Raw genomic sequence first — 21155 nt, 5'->3', positions numbered from 1 at the left:
CATAAAGAAGCCTAAACTGGATTCCCAAAGTAGGATATAAGCACATTTATCCTATGGTCGATCGAAGAAGAAGAAGACGTCCTCTCGAGTGTTCTCTTTACTCTCAGCACTGCTCTCTTTTAGTGTCCACAGGAGTTCCCTACACATCGAGGACCCAAATTCTTATGGATAGATAAATCATAACTCATCACCCGTCTAACTTGTTATGATGATTAACTTGTTATGATGATGATTAGGGTGTCACTCTCGTAGAATAACTCGTGGAACTATCATAACAACCTAACAAAATGATGATAGAATAACAATCCACATGTCATAATCCGTATATGAATTGTGCATGTGTCATAATCAATTTTCCCACATAAAATTTACCATTTGATTTTTTTTTTTGTTTTAGTTTTTATTTTTTATTTTTCCTTCTCTTTAAGTTTACATTCTTGGAGATTGTCAAACAGTAAGTTACCTACGTATTGCTACAATGGAAAGAAATGCAATCACCAACATTCTTTTGGATGAATAAAAAGAAAAATTAAAACAAACTAACATTCTTTTTTGACGTACGCTAAAATCTCGGAAAAGAAGTTAATGGTCACAACAAAGGATGACGGAAATTAAGCGGTGGAATGGACAAGAGAGGAATAAGCAAGATAAGGGATAAGAGGGTAACTTGAGAAATAATCAATGAGAATAAAGAAGACATTCAATAGTTGATTAATAAAACAAGAAATGAGTCTATGGATCTCAACCCCAACCACTGCTCATTATCCACCCGCCCACCTGACCAAACATAAGACTCCATAACAGGGTATAAGCCAAAGATCAAACTTCAGAGAGTGTCATCAGCACTCAAAACTTTGAAGGATGATTTACCCTGTGTTGTATCTCAAGTTTTCTTTTCTTTTTTTTTTAATGACACGTCTAAAAAGAGAAACATGGAATGAGCATAAGAATACCAAAACAATAACTACAATCCAGCAGGCAGGCAAGGAAGAAAAGAAAGATAAAAGATACTCACATAGTAGCCTAGAAATAACAGGAAAGAGAGATCCAAAGAAAAAAAAAAAGAAAAAAGAAAAAAGAGGAGCCAAAGATGTTTGCAGGTGTCCTTGACGATATCAACATCCTACATCAGTAGATACAGGTCATAGCAGGTCTCTTGTGAGGCTTGGCTAAAAAGAAAAAAAGGAAAAGTGAAACATGAAATCATATGATCCCTCTGGAACAGCTATCAGGAAGACTTGAGACCAGAAAGCAATAGGGAGGAGAGGTGTGTTCGAATGATCAACCTCACCATGAATTATAAACGTTGAGAACAGATGCCCTACAACTGCTACGCTAGTTTTCTTTATTTTGAGGTGTTAAGATGGAGCAGGAACTTGAGCAACATTTCTGGAAGACCAACTGCTGACATTTGACCCGCTTCGGTTTCCACGACCACCACCAGATGCAGGGTCAACTCTTTGATATCCAACATCAGCTCCACGGTTGGAATATCCACCCCTGACACCACCTCTGTGACCAAAATCAGACCTGTAACCATAGTCTGCCCTGCCGTAACCCCTCCCGCCACCATAATTTCCACGACCTCTCATTCCATCATTTCTGTATCCTCCTCCTCTGCCAGGTAAAAACCTACCTCTGCTGCTAACTGCACAAAAGCAAATGAACAATTTCACTACAACGCACTAGAAAGAATTCCTAGAGAAGTGTCCAGGGTTCAAAAGAATCTACAAAAGGCTTAGCTATGAACAATGCATGACTAGAGATGCATAATGCTATAAACATATACAAGCATTGACATCCTAATTGGTAATTTCTGGAAGCAGTTTCAAACACTAAAGTTTGCAGCATGTGTAAATGCATATTTCAAAAACAATAGTCATCACACTTCCACTTAATCTTAAATAAACATAACATGACAGCTCCCGTTTAACTTGCCTCTTGAGCTGTTAGGCCGTTTTTCCTCCACAAAAGCTTGGCGGCCTCCAATCATTATGGGAGAAGCCTGAAATGTGAAATAAACTACCAACATAAGTTTCAAATAAGTGTAAAGAAATAAAACCTGTCAAACATCAAATCAACAATCAAGCCAATGCAAATTTAAAACTCTCCTCAGAGCATATATATATGTATATGTATATGTATGTATATATATGTATATTAATGTGTATATATATATATATATATATATATATATATATATATATATATATATATATATATATATATATATATATGTATGTATTCTTTGGATTTGAAAATTCCTGACTTGTGATATATATCCTTTTATCTGTAGTAGATAACCTAAATTTGATTGCTTTTATTCAATCCAACAGCATATCTTATTTTTATAACAAACTGAGGTTTGTAAACACCAAGAACAAACTTTTAGTCATGTGCATACAATAACAATTGAGTGTCAAATAAAAACGGTGGCCATAATTTAAGCTGTAGTGGAAGATGAAAGCTACTGCTGAAAAGTAAGCTTGGACATATTTATCTGTTGCATGAGAAAGATGATACTGAAAGTAACAATAATATATCGAAGTTAGTTGATCTAACATTAGACAAATCCAACATGAGCAGATTTTGATGGAACAATTGAACATTGACTAAGTATACCTTCTGAAGACTAATAGATCTTAAAAAAGACATTCTTAAAACTTGTAAAGAACTAGCATATCTGATATGATAAAGGAGGACACAGGCAAAGTTCATGAATCAATTGGCTAGAATGACTAAGACCTGAAATGTAATTGGAAAAGTACTGCTTATGACACAGAAAAATGGAGTTAGTCCCTAGCCCTATGACACAAGGATATCGTCTCATGGCATGAGGACATTCCAGTTCCTTTCTAGCAATACAAGGCATGCCATACTAGTTTGCAAACTACTTATCGAATGTAGGCTAAAAGTTGGATTGTTCATGTTTTAGCATGATTGTCATGGATCGGAAGAAGATATATGTGGTTCAATGTGTTTCAATATGTGCTGAATGCCACAAGTATCCTTGGTACAATATGAGATAGTATGATTATTTGGCTATATTGTGCCTACCTAAAAGCAACAAGATGGCAGCATTTAAGCCAAAAAAATTGTGAAAGTTCATTAATTCAGAACAATTAAAAAGAAGGCAAAATGAGTGTGCTTCATAATAGAAGGCAGACTTATGGCTTGAACCAATACACAGTAATGACTAACAAACCATGAACACTTGTTTTCTTGGGCAATGAACCAGACCCTTTTCTTTCTGTTTCACAACCATTCATATAGTAAGATGAATTTTATTAGTGTTTTTGCAGATAAATGCTACTTATAATCAAGCAGTAGCCTTGATTTTCATTAGTCAATTGAGATTCACAATCTTATAACCGCTGTTAAAATGGTAGGTCCCCAAAAGATATGCTATATGGAAACTAAATCTCATTGAATATATAGAAATACTATCGTGGCATCCAGTAAAAAAAAAAAAGATTATGTATTACTATCATGTGTGGTGTTTTTGACAATGTACAACAACCTTTGTTAGACGTTATTGTTGAATCTCGGATTTTGATGATTAAACCAATTGATATTGTTTATGATTTGATCTGCGTTTTGAGTGACGCGGGATGCTTCGATCAGGGAGAGACAATTAAAGCAGGAAGAATCATGTTGGGCCGGAGTAGAACATGTCAAAAGATTGGACGTCGAGCCGGAGGATCGGTCGACGTATCAACAGAAGGCTTTGGGCCATGAGTTCTGGCATCGGGCCAAGAAGAGCGAAAATTGCACCAAAAAAAATCGGAGTTGCGGAGGTCAACTGGCCAATTGGGCAATAAACCGCAAGAGAGAATAATATGCCGAAGAATTAGATGAAGCATCGACGAACCAATGACATGCCAGATAATATTTGATTCACTTAGTAATAATTGTCTAGATCGAAGTAGGTTTTAATTGTGCAGGATTAACTACGATCGTGATCAAGGCATAAAGCAAAATGAAGTCCTGGAGTCAAGAGCGAGATTTCGTTGGAAGTTCGAGAGTTCATCGGAAGTCCGGACATTCGTCGGAAGTTCTGTCCGAATTGACCGAGAAGTCCAAGAGCTTGCCGAAGAAGCTCGTCGGAACTCACCAAGAAGATCGTCGTGAAGTCCAAGAGCTTACCGGGAGTCCGCTGGAACATTGCCAAGAGATCGCCGGAAGAAACCAAGACTAACCGGACTGGATTTGCTTAGTGTATTCCTTAGAATTCGTAGTTAGCACATAATTGGGATTGGAATTGGACCAACCAAATTAGGGGTCGAGCCCATGTATGGACTGTGTTGGGCTAAGTGAAAGGCCCAAACAGTGACCCAACAGGTGGAACCGTCGTGGTACAATCTCCGAGACTGTGTCAAGCGGTGGTACCGCCCAGTGTCAGTGTCAGGCGATGGTACTGCCAGACTGGGCGGTGGTACCGCCCAATGTCAGTGTTGTAGGTGGTGGTACAGCCAGAACTCGGGAAACTCGGGATAAGATCTTTTTAGGCTCCAAGTTTGAATCCACTTGAGACTTATAAATACCCCTCTCATCCCTGGTTAACATATACAAGCACAGAGAGTTTAAAAGTGAGAAAACACTGTAGAAATCACTTAAGAGAATCACTCCTCTAATTCGAAGTTTAGAATTCTGTTTAAGGAGGAGTGAGTACTTGTAAAAGGTTGACTCCTAAACCTGTGAAAAGGAGAAGAGGGATGTAAAAGGGCAGTTGATCTTTGCCCATTGAAAGAAGATCATTAGTGGATGCTGGTGGTCTCGACGGAAGGCGAATTGGCGGAGTGGATGTAGGTCACGACGACCGATCCACTATAAAACGGTTTACATTTCTGTTCTTGCTATTTTTCCTTATTGCAAACTGTTTTACTTGCTTTACTTCCACTACACTTACGAATACGATTTCAAAGTTAATATCTCTCCAAAACGGTTTTCGTCGAAATCGGTTTTAATCGAACGAAAGTTTTCAAACCAACGATTTTTTTCCGCTGCACTAATTCACCCCCCCCCCCCCCTCTTAGTGCCGACTCGATCCTAACAGTTATAACATTGTAGCTTCCTCAGATGACACACTATTATAAGCAGTTATCCTGATAGACTGACAGTACAGGTAATAATTATATGGGTCAGTATTGCTAATGGCATTCCCTCAATCTTCAAGGCATTATTGATGTTTATGATTATTTAACCAATAAATTCTCAGTCCAGTGCCACTACCAGTTGTTGACCAGACCGATACGGTAGTGACACAGATTGACAAAACTACACTCGGTATAGATTAGTATGCTTAGATCAAAGAGGAAAAAGGGAGAGAAAAAGGGGAGGAGGAAAAAGGGAGAGAAAAAGGGGAAGAGGTGAGGGATCTATAGAGGAGGATGCAAACTAGTAGGAGCATGAGGCCGTAACTCAGACAATGAGGTAGGAAATCCAGGCAGGAAGGAGGCAAATGAGGGGAGGGAGTAGAGAGAGAGAGAGAGAGAGAGAGAGAGAGAGATAGAAAAGAAAAAAATAAGGGAAAGAAGCAAAGAAAAGAAAGAGAAAAAAATCGACAACTACCACAAATTAAAAAATAATGACTGATGTCATTACTGAATGATGAGGTTACCCTCGGTATGAATCAATACCAATCTGCTTACTGCCCCAGAAGTATGGTATGATGAGTTTTTGGGGCGGTACATTCCATATCAAACTGAATGGGACAAAATCATCCAATCTGCATCCCAACTGGTTGTTGTACTAATAGGTATTGGGCTTGTACCAATTGGTATGGGTGGCTTTTTTTACCTTATTCCCATGTATAGACATAATAATGTATATGTTCTTAGCTAAGATTGAGATACAAATATACATCGCATTATGTAGTGCATAGTGAATATTTTCAGCTCACCGTATCCATTGAGTACAAATATAGACTGACAAAAATAGGTTTCTGAACACCTCGCAAAAGAAGCAATGAAGCACATGGCACCTTGGCTCAACTATTGTGCCTTTAGTCAAGAATCCAATGCTTCGATGAGTATCATGTACCATAAGCCAGGCACATGAAAGATGTGCCTCATAGGCATAATGTTATCTACCTTCAAGTAGTGCAGATTAGATTTATTGTAAATGGGGATCATTCATTGAGAGAGCGTGATATTCATCTCTTCTTCTACTCATGCTAGAGTAGCTAATGTTGTTCTTCACCCCTTAAATATTTTCCAGTTCTCTCTGTTATTTTGTCTTTGTTTTCTTCTCCTTTCCTTGTTGACCTTTCATCGTGTTCATTGCTCCTCATTTTTTCCATTATTCAGGTACCTCTATGCTTAACTTTATTCCTTTTCTTTTATACTTTAACAGATTTTCTCTTGCTTTCCTATTTTTTCATTGTTTTGTCAGTTTTTGCAGCTACCCTAGCCATGATGTTGCCTCTTCCTTTTTGTGCACAATGGTATTGATGGCTATAGGTTACTTGGACAGCTGCACTACACCTGTTTTCTTTGTTGCCTCTCCCCATCTTTTCTACATTTGGGCCTGCTTAGCCCATTGATTGCATCATACATACCTTCAGATCAGTCAAAAGAAGAAAAATGGTCTATTTACTTCTAATATGAGAGGATTTCTCACCAGCTGGAAGGGTCAAATATGAAAGGAATTTTACAGCAGCAGATCAGATCCATCTCCTCTGAGTAGCCATATAATTCTTAAAAGTAGCAAGTCCCAGAGGATCAAAACATCTTTCTAATTATGCTGGACAACTAGATAAATCATTATCAAAATATATTCAGTTGACTTCATTCTTATTCAAAGTCCTGTTGGAGTCAAACATACCTAGTACAATATTTATAATTCTCAAGTACAGTGTTGTGGCAAAGTCTTGAAAGCATGTAACTAAAAAGGCTTAAGTTATGAGAGGATTAATTTATGAACAAACATATTAAAAATCAAAAGATTTGAGACAATGAACATGTACAAGAAAACAGAAAATTTTATTTTCTTCCAAAACTGGTGAAACAAAAAGAAATTCTAGACTAATCTTCAATTTGAAGTCGCTCTAGAATGTAGAAAATCCAATGGAGATCTCCCAAAAGTGATGGTCTCAAGGCACAAACAATCAACTTAAGTGATATCCTTTCTCCACAAAAGCTGCTTATCGATTTTTCTGCTTTGTTTTCTTTGCCTGAATCCCTAGTGTACCATAGGGGTATGAAACAGGCAAGATCTGCTGATCCAACTGATTTTGGTCAAGATTGACCAATCCAGGCCAATATGATTGTGAATTTGTCAATGAGTTTATTCTGCTGGTCTAGATAAAGGACTAGCCAGTCCAACATGAAATACTGATCCTGACTTATTACAGACAATTTCAAGACCTAAATTAAATAATTTTGATGGAATTTGTCAATGGGTTGATTCTATCAAGACTGCATATATGAAACCCTCTGCATATTTTTAAGTAGCCTTTTTCTCGATTCCTAATCCATTTAAAGTTTTAATCTACTTTCAAACCCCCTCCATGTGTTTGTCCTGTGTCAGAACCAGTATGGCAAAAGTTGGAATTCCTATCAACATATAAGTAAATTATATATGTTTAAGTGGTGCACTACACTTGAGCAAATACTAATTGTCCTTTATTTTTCATCAACCTAGTAGGTTGTATTATCCTGCATTTGAAAGATGTTGTGATCCTTTATCATGAACCTGTCTTTAACAAGATTCTTTTTTTATTCGATTCAACCATAAGAAGAGCTAGATATGGACTTCTCAAACATGAGGTTACATTATCTTTCAGAAGTTCAGATAGGCCTAATCCATCAACTTAAAATAAAATTTTCTTGAAGTCAGTTCTAGATGATGCCAAAGATTTGAACTATGTTAGCAGCCACTACATTCAATTTCTTCAACCATGGCCATGCTAACTTCAGTAATTACATTCACAAGATTATTTCTCTTAAAAATTTACTTCATTTTTAATTAATTAAAAGATAATATTCTATTCAGCACATTGATATATTTTTCGAGAATATAAGAAGATAGGACCAATAATATGTACAAATACCTCTATTGCACATTGGACAGCACTAGCCACTTCAAATTCCACAAAGCCAAAGCAAAACCCTTGCTGCTGCATTATGGTATGGTTAACCTTTTGTAAGCAAGTTTAAGAAGTAAACTTTCAGAAGCCAATAGACAAAGAAGTGCAGATATACAAATTGAAAAAACCTTATGACTTCTAACTTGTATGCCACCAGGCTTGATAGGTCCGAACTTCTTGAATTCTTCCTCAAGTTGTGCAGGAGTGGCATTCAAAGGAAGATTTTTTATGTAGATTGAATAACCATCAACTGAGAAGATAACGGTTGACCATCAGAAAGAAAATACAGATGTAAAAGAAAGCCACAAAATAACTTTTTTCCATAGACTTTCTGCAACCTTCTGACTCTTGTGTACTGTTGCTTTCACCAGCAGTAGAACCAGCAGAAGTATTATTAGGTGCAGGAGCTGGTGTTGGAACTGGTGATGCCTGTTGATCGATGTCGACAACTGCAGATCTAGAAGGAACAGGTGCAGGAACTGATGGTGGAGCATTCTCTTTCATGACTTTAACCTATTCAGCAATATGCTCAGTGTCAACAGAAATTTAGGGCTATAATATGGTGTCAAGTGATGCAGTTTTACAATGTTTTGCAGAAGATACTAATTTTTCCAACCAAAAGATAGATATGCATTTAGTAGAACTTGCACCATTCTAGAATTAAAACAACTGTGTAACAGTAAATATAGAGAGGTTGTTTGAGTGACTCAAACCATGGTCTCCAAGGAGCAACAAGCCATAAATTCCCAGCAACTTGGGATTGCTTAGATGAATCTTTTCCTGACACTAAGCTCTATTGAAGCCATATAAAGACTCAAGCTAAGAGTTATCAAATCCTCTACCCCATCGTTTAGCACCATAGAGGGCCCCTTATCATTAATTTGAATGTTATTCAAGGACCGTCGTGCCATACCGAATTGATTGGTACCAGTGTACCATGTGTTGGTATAATAGTAATTACCAATTTTAGGAAAAAATTAAAAAAATGACCAGATAATTAAAAAAATAAATATTTCTAGAGTTTTTCTGTCCGAATTTATTTGTATATTTAGATAAGAATAAAGTGAATCCAAGCCATAAATGAATAAAAATTCTAGGTTATAAGAAGGAAAATTTGAATTTATTTTTTGGGATCCATCGAGGAACATCTTTGTTGCACGGACCTCCGTCGAAGGAAGTTGCACCCACCGATTAAGAATCACAAGAATGTGAGAAAGAAAGTGAGAATGAGAGCGATTGAGAGTGACTAATAGAGGGGGGAGGCAGGGGATTTAAAAACCCAAAAAAGGCTCCAATAGTCAATTTGACCACTGGGACCAAACTAGACCATATTTGGGTCGCTATCGATCAATTATGATTGGTACAAATCCATATCGGCTGATATAGACAAGTTTTGACCATATGGGCTGATATATAACCCATATTGACGGCTACCAAGTTATCTTTTAGCATACCGCTCGAAACAAGTTGGTCCATGTATCGGTTAATTGGCAAACGGTATATACCACTTGCTTCGTACCATTTCATGTGGTGTGTCAAACCTTAATTTTATTTATCTCTCCTGATTGGAGCAATTATAGGTCGTCTTTCGACATGTCCAAATAATCATAAGCATGTTCTACTCTTTTGGCAACATCAACATCCAAAATCCATCTTGACAACCTCATTTCCCAACACTAACTTCTCTAACTATTAAGCATTCAAAGTCATGAACTATGTGAGGCCCATAAAAGTTATAACTATAATAATCTTTCCTTTAATCTAGGAGGCACACGACGATCATACAACACTTAGGAGGCAACTCTTTACCATAATGATTCTGCTTTAAGTATGTGATTGATACCTTCCGTAAGTTTGTGATTGATACCTTTTGTAAGGGTGAGCTTTGATACAACGGTAAGGTTGCTTCTTTGCGACCTGAGAGACCAGAGTTTGAAATTTGAATAATGGAAAACCTCTCTATATTTAGAGGTAAGACTACATATATTGATCCTCTTCAAACCCCATGCGACCATGCACCAAGTATGCCCTACTGATAGCTTCTATTAAGTATTAACTATATTCTTGTTGAATAATAAATCTAGGATAATGAATTGTTTTGCTATTGGGAACTTTACGTTCAACAATTTAAATAATATGTTTGAGTCTTCTCTTATGGTATTACTCACTAAAGTTATACTTCATATATTTAATCTTTAGTTCTACTTGGTCAAAATCCATAACTTTTAAATTCTCTCCCCATAACTAAAGTATATTTTATCTCAACTTGACTCTTATAAATCAAAACAATATCATTAGTATACAACATATAAACATGAAAGTTCATTATATACAAGTGGCAAGCCAAGTAGTTTCATCCATTGGGTAAAAATAATATAACTTTTTATAGTGAAGACCTAGGGCACGTCCCTAAACTTAAGGAACTAAAGCTTAATAAGGCCAGCCTTAAGGAGGGACATTTCACTAAGCGGCTTATAAAGAGCTCATATAGGCTGGATGGCTTATCATCCAAGCCCAAACAAGAACTCTTTAAGTGGAGCAGAAGAGACTGAACGAGTTCAACATAGTAATTGGACTTCTACATGAGTCCTAAAGCCTTTAAAAGTTGAAGAAAGGTCTCTATGACAGTCCATAAACGACCTAGGTTTGACCAATAGCTAGAATATAAAAAAATAAAAATGAAAAACAGCCTTTTTCTAACCAATATAGGAGAGTGGAGGTTGCCAAGGTGGGACAGGACCAGGCAGACCCATTACCATCAAGAATCAAGCTCCGCTGGTAATATTTGGAAAGCACTAGAGCCTCAAATAGGCCCAATGATGATAGGCCAAGTGGAGAAGCAAAGCAGAGACAAAGAAAAATTGATTGCCATGTATTTCAAATAAGAGGACATGGAAACCTCAAAGGTAATTGAGTCCAGTTTGTGATTCATTTTCAGCATTAACATAGATTATATCTCTTAATTTTAGAACCTCGGTTCCAGCTTGGGATCTTATCTCGAAGTATAGAAGTCCTGGTTAGAAGAAACATATTCTAACAGATATTCTAACAGATTTAAGACTAATCTTTCATATAATCCTATAATGATAAAAACTTTCCACGCAATCCATGCACCAATTTCCTAAAGTTGGAAATTAACCTATCATATATGATATCTGTCTTTGATTACCTCAGAATAACTATTTGAAATTCTTTTACTCCCTAAAACCAAGCACATTATTTTTATAGGAACTTTATCATAAACTTGTTTTGAATCAATGAAAACCATATGCAAATTTTATAAATAGATTCTATGGTTGATTTTCCAAGAATAAAACTGAACTGATTTTCAGAGATTCCCATTTTGTATCTTTGTCTTTATTTGATCACCCTCTCCCAAAGCTTTGTGGTTTGGCTCATGAAGTTATCCCTGATATTGGAGCCATTTCAAAGATATTCTTTATAGATGTTGGTTGGCACAATAAATCTCCCCAGTCATCTGGCATTTTCTTTGTTTTCAAATGTTCTGTCAAAGGTTTAATCAAGCTTACCTAGATCTGCCAAGCTCTCCCAAACCTCTATATAGATATCATCAAATCCTACACAGTTGCCCTTTTTATTATTTTCTATGGGTTCTTTGCCTTTCCAGCCTAATTTTTTGGACACACGTAACATTTCTAACCGTTTTCACTATTTTTAGCCCTAGAACAAAATTATCAACATGATAATACATAGTTTATAAATAAATCCTTTTCGTAGTACATTATCATTTACATTGCCTTTTGATCATCACTCCTTATGCAACCATCTATTAACCATGCTTTGTTAATTATCTTAAGATTTATATTTAATCATGCTAACAAATTTTTAGCTTTAATTCTAACTTATTTATACATCATGAACATTATCTTTTTTCTCAAATTCTTCAATTTTTGGAACTTTTAAATTTCATCATCAGACCACGAACTCTTACCCGACAGTCAATCAACACCATCACCTCTAGATTTTCTGAAACCTCTTCTGCCACCTCTCTAATCTCATAAATTATCGAAGTCCACAGGATACAGTGTCATTTTCTTTTGAACAAGTCCACAACCCTTCCTTCTCTATCCTATTTCTTTGATGTGCAATACATTGTTCGCTTTTAAATTCCATTGTTTAGTTCAAAAAGAACTATTTACTTTTCTTTTCCTCTTCTATTCCTCAAAGCATAAATCTAAAACATTTAGCAGTAAGTCTTTACCAGGTATGTCTCTGCTCTTGCTTATAGTTCTAATTACTAATATAGTTAAAAGAAATATTCAATGTAAATTTTCCACTGGTAATCAAATGTTCGCCTCTTTATTAAAGTCACTAACACTTATGAGATGGACATAATAACCACAAAATCCAACCTGATTCATTATTTTACTTCTATTTATAACTTTCATGTACCATTCTTCTGCCCACTATTTTGTTATGTGATCATTTAAATTGCTCAAGAAAAATCCTTATAACTAGTCTTCGAATGAGACCATCTCTTTTAATATTCAAAGCTCCTTTTCCGATATAACCATCTAAATCAAATTGTAGAGCATAAGTCCTATAACATTAATCATCTATTTCGCTAACTGCTTATATAAATTTTAATTGTGAAATTCTAGTAACAATAAGTTATAAATGAATAGGACCATCAAGAAAGTCCAAAAAGCTTTTCATATAAAAGTCTACTAAAGATGCCATGTCATATCAATATCCTAAAATTTTCAGCATGAGTTTTCTCAGCATTCTAATGTATCAGAAGAGAAACTTGAAGCACTAAAAACAAATACTCTCAATTATAGATGCTTGGGTGACAAGTAAAATTCACTGAATTTTTAATTGCATCTAGTAAGAACTTTGAAATAGACAAATTCTAGATAGAGCTGCCGACCATGCCATTGATAAGGTGTCTCATCAATTTCATTGGTTGCCTTCCATATTAACCATGTTTTCTTTTATGACTTATCAAGTTAAATTAATAAACGAATATAGGCATTATTTGAAATAGAATCATGTATGCAACTAATAGAAAAATTTTCAGATCGCGAAAGTTTGTAAAGTGTATGGTTCGCCTTACTAGTCCGTACCGGTGTACTAACCAGCTACTAGTATAGTATATATCGAGCCATACCGGGCATACCGACACATGATACATGGAGGTGTACTAATATATCGCTCATACCGGTCCACTATCAAATTGGTATGTATCGCCCGTACCGAGCAATACACTGCGATACAGCGAACCTCAGTAAAGTGAGCAACAATGAGTTACCAGAAAGTCAGAACTCCTATGGACAAACTCTTACGATAGAAGCATAGGATTTCTTTGGTGCCCCTTCCAGGATAGCAGCAGAACCAGAATCAGCAACCACAGTTTGAGAAATTTTGGCAACCTCATCAATCATTTCTATCGTGGGGGCTTCCTCCTCAAGAGTGGGAGCATCCTCAATCTCTGGAGAATTGAACACCTCCTCCTCATTCAGTTCCACTTCTTCTGGTGCTTCAGTTACCTGTTGATCCTGTTTTGGAGGAGCTTCTGGCCCATGAAAATAAAGGGAATTTAAGGACATTAGCACAGTCTTAGCATCAGTAAGTAATTATAATAGAACCTTGTTGCTGCTCCAAAGTCCCGTCAATACCCTGCTCAGGAGCAAGAGGTGCACGGTCGCCACTCGTCAAAGCACCACTTTCCCATTGGTCATTACCATCGTCGACATATCTAAATATGTCATTTAAGACATAGTAGCCCTTATCCTGAGTGGCAAGGAAGAAAGATTGAGTAAAGTTCCTCTTAACATTATCTTTCCCAGTAAGGTAACCAGTGACAAGCACGACAATGCCTCCATCAAGAGATTCCTGTGCGTCCACCGTCTTTATTTCTGCCCTGAATTCACTATAGTCCACGGAAAGTATCTTCTCATTGATTGCCTTACCATCAATCAAATAAAGCACCAAGTAAAAAGATGTCAAATCAGTAAATTTTGAAAGAGGTTAGATCAGACACAAAAACTCAATAAATAATCACTCCGTACATCAGATCCCCACTTCTCGCAAGCAAAGTTCTCTCTCTTTTTTTCTTTTGTCCCTCCAACATCAACCACACTCTAAAATTGGCAAAAGAACAAAGAATTGGGTGACTTCTTACATCCATGCCAGTAACAGAGCTCATTTCAGCCTGAGGGTCCGGCCGCCCAAGCTTGCTGGCCTCCTGATAGAAGCGAAAAACGAGCTGCGGGGAACGGTGAAGGACGTGGTAGTACTGATTAACGAAGGCGTTGCCGACCTATCACCACACACCACATTCAGGTCCAATAAACAACCCTCCACCCGATCGAACCAAAGACAAGAAACCCACATCGAGCGAGGGATCAAGAACCGTTACCACTTGAGCGGGGTGCGAAGATCCGACGGGAGCCGACTGCTCGGAAGCCATGCCGGTGATCGAACCCTAGATCGTTGGGGAACAGGGCCGAGGTACGCGGATCGAGGGGGGGAGGCGCGGCAGAAGCAGAGATCGAGCTCCGACGTCGGATCGAAGGGAAGACAGATTGCGGCAAAGAGTCGAGTTGATTCGGAAGCTCCACCGGTCTCTCTCGACCCCTCTCTGTAGGGTTTGTGATCTCCAAGAAGGGAAAGAAGAACAGCTCGGAGGAGGAGGAGAGAGAACGATCACCGTTATAACTTCTCGTTTCCCTTTCTCTTTTTCTCCTCCGTCAAAGCATGGCTTGGGCACAGAACCTGTAGCGTCCGCATAACGAATTCTCGTGCGTTCAAGTTTGGACGGACTCGATGGACCGATGAGACACGTGGACGGTGGATGAATGGTAAACGTGTTGTCTTCGTTGGCATCGAGCGGGTTTTGGTTGCGGGGATCGAGTGAGTTCGGGTTTTCATGAAATGACATCAAGGCGAGCGAGTCGACTCGCCGGGGCAACACGCGATCGGTTGGTTTTGTGACTTTTGTGGCAGCAAGGCCAACTGACTCGCTAGAGCGAGTAGGGAGAGGTCGAGCACGTGGGAAAGGCAGAGACGGCGGCGGCGTTGGATGTTATCTGCCCACGTGACAAATCACGTGACATGGTCCCGTGGCACACGTACGGCTATAAGAAAGCCGATCAGATCACCGCACGAATCTTGGAAACCAGAAAAGGCCACTCAAGACCGGATCACTACCAATTCCACATCCATCGACGTCGGAAGATACGACTTGTATCTTTCAGTATCGTTATATCAAGCAAGAGGGGATCATATGGTCACCGATGACTGGTATCGATAAATAAGGATGAGTACTAAATCACTCTCATAGTGATCTGCAGTTCAGAACTCATCCCTTCAACTTGATCAAATGATAAGAAAGTTCAGAAGCTGTTCCAACAAGGCTTTCTCGAAAGCAGTGTATGTTTTCTCGAAGAAAGAGAATTCATCCAACGAGGATACAAGATCTGTACAGATAACATGGCTTGAGGTAGTAAATGCTATGAGAGGAAGGACATCAGTGAGGCAAAACTGTAGATCACAAAGTGCTGTGGATGCTTTCTTAGCAGCACGAGGAGGCCGAACCCATGGCTTTCCTCTCTTTCGTTTCAGATAGTGACCAGTCCTCCCATGGCGCCAGAGAGGCTGCCATATATATTCGACAAGTTGGATTACAACCACAGTAAGTTCTCCTGGTTCAGATAGCAGCAGAAGGATCATCATACTGAAGGTACGAAGTAACGCAATCTACATACATACATCGATATTATACTCCAACAGTGTTCTTGTGGCTCATTGGGTTGAATGAGAGAGAAAGATAGTGTTCTTTTCAGCTTAAATGAAAGGACAACAACCACATCTCACAACTGCTCAAACCATTCAAAGAATAAGGTATATTATTATATTCATCTATTAGACAACTATTAACCCAATATGAACCACCAATCTCTAAAGCAAACCAAATCCATCTGAACATATGGTTTATAGCACAAAAAGTTGACTTGTAAAATCATTAAGTGAGACAAAACTAAGCTGTCCATAGGAATCGATAAACATGAGGGTGCTCTACAACAACAACAAAAACTGGTCTTTAGACTTTTTTGAGGCAATCAACCAATATAGTTTATGAAAAATAAAAAGGACAATTTATCCAAGAAAAGTCTCAAGTTTTGGGTTTTACTCTAATTTCTATAGTTGCCAAAGAAATATATTTTCCTTTCTAAAATGTGGTTTCCTATTTAAAATCTAATTTCAGCTAAACTACTCTAATATTATACTACTTCTGAACAAAGTTACAATATTTTGAGTTTATTTTCTGAGTAGTGAACCAAAAAGACTATCATTGCAAAACACTGCAATTGAATAATGTCTCATTATTTTTTATTATAATTCATTCATAACGAATGATTATCTATGTTAAGGATATTTTTTAAATATTTATACCTAAATTTAAGACCGACAAAATAGAATTTTTATCTTGGTTTATTTTTAAAATTTATCGAGATCTTCATAATTTTCATCCAAAATCACATATTTATATTAATGAAAACTTTAATAATTAAAACTGAGTTATAATGTTTTTTACTAGATTTATAATGTTATAAGATTTTTAAAGAAATTATAAAAATAAGAATTTGTCATTCTTTATTTTGAAATTCATGAAATATTCTTAATTTTTATTCAAAATTAATTAAGAACTTTCAAATATAATATTTTTATAAAATTTCAGTAATTATAATAATAAATTTTGATAAATATTTTTATTAAAATTTTCTAAATGATAGTGACAAATAAGAGATTTGAGCCTCCAACCTTGCGATAATCTCTTATATTTTAGCATCAACTTAGCTAATCAATACCTTTAGTTATAATAAGATTAATTAATATTTATTAAAGATAACTTTAAAGACCGAATTACCATGTTAACAAATAGGGTTACGATGTTTTTATTTTAGTAACAATAAACATTATAATCCTATCCATAAAACTTAGTTCGGTCAAACCAAAAACAATATAATTTGTTTGATTAAAAATAGGTTTCGATAAGAAAATTCAAAATTAAAGCTATACGTTATTAGTGAGGGCATCATCTTTGTTATTTAAAAAAAGGAAATTCCCTTTGTAAATTTTGAAAATGAGGGATATTATTTACTAAAATTCTCGTACATTTCTAATGAAATCGTCGTGGAGGTAGAATTTCTCTAATCTCAATTCTTTTTTATATACGTAAAAAGATTTTATAAGTTTATAATTTTATAAACTTAAATATTTTTATAAATTTATCAAACGATATTTTGAATCCATTTTAATTTTTAATAAATAAATTGATACAATGCTTTATATGTAAAGACATAAACATTGCTATGACAAAATTGATCAAGCTATTTACATGTTATTCATCATATCGTAGTTGTTAGTGAATAAATATATCGTGACTGATAAGTTAGCACAACTAAGTTCACGGGTCGATGTCAGGAGCTTTATGTTGAGTGAGCTAGATGATGAGGTGACCGTGCCCTCAGGAAGGAGTGTTGGTTGGCATTGATCGGGATCCGGACTGATTAATAGCTCTCCTTTGTACGGTGAATGGCGTCCGAGGTTAAGATACTCACCACTCGCGGGTGATCATTCGCTTGCAAAAATGGCCCTCCGTCAGGTGATCCCCGGCTTTGGCCCTTCCGATGAGAAAGTCAAAAACATGATGGATTGTTATTTTTATCTCCCCCCTTATGGTCGGAGGTCAGTTAGGGACTTTATATTATTACATGATGGTCGGTAACATGTCGATTCGACATGGTTGCTGAGTTTCGAGAGATGGGACAACACTTTTGATCGACCGTTGTCTCGGGACGTGAAGAGCAACGTCAGACGGCACCGCCTCGAGCTCTCGGGACAGAATATATGGAACAGCTTCTTGATACAGTTATGACTTAATGTGTGACGTCAGCTATGATGCGTTTGAGCCCAAAATACATCGTATCAATAATTATATCTTAGTAACTATTATTTGGCTTATGGGGATGAACAAATGCTTTGCTTATTGATTTTTATTTCTTTAAATTATATATATATATATATATATATATATATATATATATATATATATATATATATATATATATATATATATACTTCAACAAGCATTAGTAAAAGAGCCAATGCAACTATTATTTATCATGCGAACAAAGTTTCGAATGATGATTTCACATTGATTCTTGCCACTGATGACTATTATTTATCATTATTATTTCGTACTTTAACATATTGTTATAGCATCAAATATTTATTCTCTTTTTACTAAAAATCAGGTAGCATAAAAGGACGAGCCCTCTTGCAATGACGGCTCAGTGCAACCAAAAAGGATTACATCTACATGTTATCGGTCTTAGCCATGTTTGAGAAGGAACTAACGCCATTCCTCGGAAATTGCAACTCATTATGTAACATGTACAAGATAGCCTATGAGACCATTATTGCAAGAGTATTGTGATGGATAGCCAATGAGATCGATGAATCAATCAATTAAATAATACAAAATAGTAATATTTTTTATTTTTTATGTCTTCTTTTCTTCGTCACCTCCTCTCTTTTTTGTTTCTTTCGAGACTTTGACCTATACAATAAAATTTTTTTTAGGCATATAGTGATAAGGGATCATTTGATCCGCGTACGATATGTCAACTCACGAGGAATTATCTATTTTAGATATTATCTTTTCAGAGCATATGAATTTTAAAAAGTATTTTTGAGGATAAAAAATGCATGACGAACTTATGGGCCTTTGGTTTCATACTCCTCAACCAGAGATAAAATGATCTTATCATATAGTATTTTGTTATAATGAATCGTTTTAATTCTTTAATATTTTTAATAGATTTATAGTATTTTGATGTATATGTCAAATATAATATAAGCTTATTCAGAAAAAAATAAAAATCTTCCTATTTAATTGTTCTTATACATAAACAAATAAAAAAAATTATGTTTGCCTGTATTGATTACAATAGTTTTAAATAAACTTATAATATTTTGATAGAGATGTCAAAAATATTATAAATCTTCATCACTATACGTTTTTTTATGAGATTAGTTCTGTATTTGTTTCCTAATTTTTCTTTATCAAATTGATCGGTCTCGTCTGATGATTTCGATACACGATCTTTCAACTAAACAACAACGATATACTAATCATGGAGATGCGAGAACGACAACGACGACTTGCCTTGTGGAACTTATCACAACCTTTCATTCTTCTCTCTCTCTCTCTCTCTCTCTGTTTCTAAAAACCTCCTGCAAAAAGCTGTGCCCGCCTGAGAGGTGAGGGAAGCAGTTGAACAGTGACCAGTGCAGTGGGAGGAGGTGCTGCCTGCACAAAACACCTAGAAAAGGAATTGTGTCAAATCAACCAACCTGCGTCGCTTCGAGATGCGTGCATGGAACGGTGATGGGAGCTTTGGTCTTATCGCGTACGTACGTACGTACGTATACGTGCGGTGGAGAAGATGATCGGGCGGACGACGTGAATCGACCGGCGGTCAGTAGAAGGAGCACGATGGGACTGGGAAACGCGGGATGGTTTTACCGAGGCGTGCATGAGAAGGGGTATGATCACCGCAGGTGTACGTGCCTAAGAGACAACGTACTGACCACAGTGAGAGAGAGAGAGAGATAGGGGTGCTGAGGTTATCTTTCCAAGAGGAGAGAACCCATTGATGCTAAGCTTAAACCCTTCACGTTAAACCCTAGACACTAAAACCCAACTCCATCCTAAAGAATGTACATCCAAATCTGGATAAAGAAGGACAAAGAGAGAGAGAGAGAGAGAGAGAGAGAGAGAGAGAGAGATAAAATAAATAATATATATATATAAGTAAAATAATATTTTTAGATTTATTATATTATATACAAAAGTACAAAGAAAGAGAGACAGAGAAAAGAAAAAAAAAACACTTTGATCAATTTATATTCTTTTAATTTCTCTTTCAGTTACAAATAGACAATTCATATACTTGAATTCTCTCTAGTTGCAAAGAGATCAATTTATATACTTGATTTCTCTTTTAATCACAAATAGATCAATTTATATACTTAAATTTCTCTTTTAGTTACAAATAAACCATAACTAATCTTCCATTGGACTGTTTATAACAAGTTTCCTGCAGTAATATGATATTTGTTCCTTTTTCTTAAGAGATCAGAATATGTACAAAAGTAAATCTGAAATAATATTTCTATCTATCTTAGATGAATCACTTCTTTGACTTGGTAAGCCTTAAACCCTAGTTTCTCATGAAAAACGAATGATGTCCCCCTTCCAAACTAGATAGAGAGGGACTTGGGAGGGGAAAGATCATGGCCGGGGAAGTGAACTAGATAGAGAGGGAAATGAGGAGCAATGCAAACCTAGGATCTTATTGCCCTAATTAAGACTAATTCAGTTGGCTTTGGACACCTCTAAATTAGATATATTTGTGATAATTATTTAACATTACGAGAAAAATAATTTTGGCAACCACAAGCAAATTGTTATTATTGTTGTAGAAAAATATATCTCTAACAAATTGTAATGTATTTAATTAGTATATATTTTATTTTATGGGAATGAATGATAAGTTAGTATATATTTTATTTCCGATTTATGTTCCCTGTATATAGGTTTTTAGTTGTTAGGAAATCTTTACGTTGTGGTCGAGGTGTCAGCACGACTCGGTCCAATCCCAACCCAGATGTAGGGTCGGGTTGGTGGAAGTGAGTGTAGGGTCGGGTTGAGTTCAAGTCTCGTTTCCCGAGAGCGGTCTTTTCCCTTGGCGAGTTGCTTGCTCCTTCGTCCTCGAGCTCCTGCACACAGGTCGAGGTCGGGAGGGAGATTTCTTGACCCGACCTATCCGAAGTTTAAGTTAGTGTTGAGCAAAGTAAGAGGGAGTTGAATGCTCAAGTCCTCCCCCTAGCGTTGGTCAGGAGGTCAGCTTTTATACTTGCGAAGGGGGGTCGATCGTACATGGTCCGTTAATGATTGTCTACTCCTCGAGCGATTAACTTATACCTTGTGGACGAGAATCGACCGACTTGTACATACCTGAGCTATGCAGCA

The 21155-nt window shown here is 36.6% G+C and overlaps 1 protein-coding gene across 4 annotated transcripts; it reads right to left on the bottom strand.

The window, feature by feature from the left end:
• Positions 1–987: 987 nt before the first annotated feature.
• On the bottom strand, positions 988–14784 carry LOC103994147 (nuclear transport factor 2). Of its 4 annotated transcripts, XM_065194444.1 has the most exons (9): positions 14472–14784; positions 14235–14372; positions 13729–14017; positions 13396–13625; positions 8428–8602; positions 8218–8339; positions 8054–8119; positions 1935–2005; positions 988–1644 (listed from the first exon to the last, which is right to left on the bottom strand). In XM_065194444.1, the coding sequence occupies exons 1-9, from the start codon at positions 14520–14522 to the stop codon at positions 1359–1361; spliced, it is 1428 nt and encodes a 475-aa protein (XP_065050516.1). In that variant the 5' UTR covers positions 14523–14784; the 3' UTR covers positions 988–1358. The 4 variants fall into 4 exon arrangements, with proteins under 4 accessions (XP_065050516.1, XP_065050515.1, XP_065050513.1 ...); XM_065194443.1 differs by lacking the exon at positions 988–1644 and having other exon boundaries at positions 1886–2005; positions 13483–13625; positions 13699–14017; positions 14472–14783; XM_065194441.1 differs by lacking the exon at positions 988–1644 and having other exon boundaries at positions 1886–2005; positions 13699–14017; positions 14472–14782.
• Positions 14785–21155: the final 6371 nt, after the last annotated feature.

This window comes from Musa acuminata, chromosome BXJ1-8 (genome assembly GCF_036884655.1).
Source record: "Musa acuminata AAA Group cultivar baxijiao chromosome BXJ1-8, Cavendish_Baxijiao_AAA, whole genome shotgun sequence".
Classification (NCBI taxonomy): domain Eukaryota; kingdom Viridiplantae; phylum Streptophyta; class Magnoliopsida; order Zingiberales; family Musaceae; genus Musa; species Musa acuminata.
Note: the sequence above shows the minus strand (reverse complement) of the source record. Positions and strands in the feature narration are given on the sequence as shown.